At 30.3% G+C, this 3,300-nt stretch overlaps 1 protein-coding gene across 1 annotated transcript; it reads left to right on the top strand.

The window, feature by feature from the left end:
- On the top strand, positions 1,919-2,536 carry LOC107637535. The gene has a single exon (XM_016340943.2). The coding sequence runs from the start codon at positions 2,125-2,127 to the stop codon at positions 2,434-2,436; it is 312 nt and encodes a 103-aa protein (XP_016196429.1). The 5' UTR covers positions 1,919-2,124; the 3' UTR covers positions 2,437-2,536.

A 3,300-nucleotide genomic window follows, 5' to 3' on the forward strand; every position in this document is an offset into this window, starting at 1 on the left:
GTATGTCCCTTCCCTCTACTCTAAATAGTTTTTGGAATCTCCATCTATTGGTACTTTTAAGATTAATTGTGATGCTAGTTATTTTGGTTTGGGTGATAGTGTTGGTTTTGCTTGTGTTATTAGAGATTATAATGGGAGCTGGCAAAGGGGGTGTTTGGGAATGATTGAGAGTAATAGTATTCTTCAAGGAGAATTGTTTGCTATTTGGAGAGGATATCTCTTAGCTTGGGATGTGGGTCAACGAGATGTTATTTGTGAGACGGATTGTGTGGAAGCATTTAATCTTGTTACTCAAGATGGTTTTGGGTTTATTGATCCACTGGTGCTCAAAATAAAAGATATCATGCATTGGAATTGGCAGGTTGACTTTCGTTTGATTATGAGAGATGCAAACACGGTGGCAGATACTATGGCAAAGATGGCGATAAAGTTACAACTTTCGCATGTGGAGCTTCTTTCACCTTGGGAGGAGTTTAAGAGTAGTCTTAAACGGGACTGTCCCTCTATTTAGGCAGTTTTTTGTTTTGTTTGTTTTGTTTTTCTTTGTTTAATTTATTTCGGTCACCAAAAAAAAATACTAAAATAGTCACTACTCACTAGTAGCTGATCTGCGAGCTCATTTGTAAACCTTGTAGCTAATCAGGTTACTTAGTTAAAGTCAAGAGAGTACATACACATACATTAGTTTAAAATAAAGTTGAAAGTTGAAACTAACCATTTTTCTACTTCTATATATTATTCTATTAAAATTAAATATGTATGATTAGGTTACAAAATTATTTATATGTATAATAAATACTTATTCAATAATATTTTATGTTAGTAGTGGTATTATTATATAAATAACAAAACAAATAACTAACATTATTGTTGTCAACGTGCCTTATTTAAACTAGTATTAGTGTACACATAATATAATAGTAATAATCTGTAGCTTATTCTACTGTTTACCAAACCTTAGCCAAATGACGCCATTAGAGTCACTTTTTTAATTAATTTAACTAATACTTTGCCAAAATGCCACCCTAAACTTTCTTTTTATTTGTGCATTTGTTTTTAGCGTTCAATTCAACTTCAACTTTTCTCTTCGAGTTTGTCTTATTACTTAATACAAGCTGAAAAAAAAATATTTAATGAAAAATATCAGTGGCTGTGAGTTATTCTTTGATATTAAAATTAAGAGCATAATATAAATTGGACATGTAGAGTTTACTTAGCAATCAGATGACACATGACTTAAAAAATGAAATAAAAACTTGAAAGGATTTTAAAAGGAAACTACAAATAAGTTCTTGATCTTTTATCTTAAAGATAGATAAATCATCGACTAATTGAAAATATAAAAATATCAATCACTTCCTAAAATACGAGACATATAAATTCTTCTATTAAATGTCTCACATTTTAAAAATTAAAAAATATTTTTATATTTTCAATTAATTAAAAAGAATAAATAACCATTTGTATCCATAAAAGATGAAAACACTGATATATGTACTCATGTAAGATGTCTTCCGTGTGACAAAAGTACCTTACGTGGTACTCCAACCCTCCAAAGACAGGATACTTTTGTCACACAAAAAACATTTTAAGTGGGTACAAATTTAGTTTCAATTTAGTGTACATACGTTTTCATCTTTCATGCGTACATGGTCATTTATTCTAATTAAAAACTTATATGTCTTCGAGTTAAAAAATCATATACCTATTTGTTTATTTATTTTCAAATTTTAAATACAATGCAATGAAATCTATATGATTATTTAACAAAACAAAACCAACCTCCCCCACTCCAAATGTCATTTGATATCTTTTTAAATTAGTTTAAATCTATAAAAAAAACTTAATTTAAAAATATTGGCAAATTGGATTTGCAGATGAGAGAGTGTGTTTCCATTATTTTTCATCATAAAGTGTTGTTTTGGGGAGGTTTCCATTGAGGACGAAATTGTATGAGATGCCAATTCAGGGAGACTCATCATCTAAATTAAATAAAGAAAATGATTAATTAATAATGCACATGCCATATGGTTCCTCCCCAAAATAAGCACTATAAATGCTTCTTTCAATACCACTCTTTATTTGCAACATCTCTCTACTCTCTCTTTCTCTCTCTCTAAGGAAATGGCTGGTGTTTGTAGTAGGAAGCAGTTCCATGGTTACTCGAAGATGGAAAAGGAGGATTCTGAAGAGATGATACATAGGAGGGCACAGTTCTTGATCTACAAGGTCTTGCAGCAAGCTGATTCTTCTTATTCTTCTTCTTGTTCTCGCAGAATCAGAATCTGCAAGCTCAAGGTGAAGATCGGAAACAGGTTGAGGAGGCTGAGGAAGAGAATCCTATCTGGATTCCATGGACTCAAAGCATGGAAGAAGCGCTTCTTTGCAATTGGAAGTAGTACTACTATTAGAGCACTTCCTCCTTTCATCAAATGAGAAATTCTCTCTTCTTCTATCTATAATCAACAACTACTTCATCTTTCTGTTTATTATCTCTCATACTCATAATCATAATCATAATCATACTTTTTGTTTAGACTCAAATGCATGCATGCCTCAACATTATTTTCTTTCTTTCTTTTTTTATTTGTATATAAATCTATCTCTTGATTAATTAAATTAAGTGTGACTAATAATAAGGGAGAGGGAGAGTAATAATGTTTAATTAAAGATGATCGAAATGTCAGGTGCTTCTTGATGATCTGATTAATGTAACAAATCATGATCATGATGATGACAATGCTTGCATGCGGTCGGTGTGTAGTAGTTAAGTTTCATATCAAAGGTGATGTCTGATCTGCTACTATAAATATCATTATGCCCAGTCTAATCTGGAACAACACAATTATTGAAACAACTAATTAATTCAACATCACTTTCCATGTTTTGGTATCAATTGATGAACTTCAATAATATATTAATTATAAAAAAACAGATAAATTTTAACTGTTTTATTTTTAGTCATAATCTTTCCAGTAACATTATTTTAAGACATTATTGACTAGTAGTGAGCAAATTTATTTATATATATGCTGTTTGATTCTCAAAATTATATAAATATGTATGAATATTCACTTGAGATTAATTACTTAATTAATCTAATCAGTAATTAATCTAATCAAGTTCTTTCACTTGGTATTTTGAGATCCAAAGTTGATTTTTTATTAAAAAAATTATATTTATATAAAAGGAATCCGAAACTTGGTGTGAAAGAAAGTGCTGGCATTAATTGGGAACAATTATTGGCGAAAATGAGTCAACTCTTCCAACACACTTCCCCCTATACACACTTACCGTACT

This window comes from Arachis ipaensis, chromosome B04, assembly GCF_000816755.2.
Source record: "Arachis ipaensis cultivar K30076 chromosome B04, Araip1.1, whole genome shotgun sequence".
NCBI lineage: Eukaryota > Viridiplantae > Streptophyta > Magnoliopsida > Fabales > Fabaceae > Arachis > Arachis ipaensis.

What these genes read in the sequence shown, in the direction of transcription:
- LOC107637535 (XM_016340943.2), top strand. Translation starts at nt 2,125, where the DNA reads ATGGCTGGTGTTTGTAGTAGGAAGCAGTTCCATGGTTACTCGAAGATG.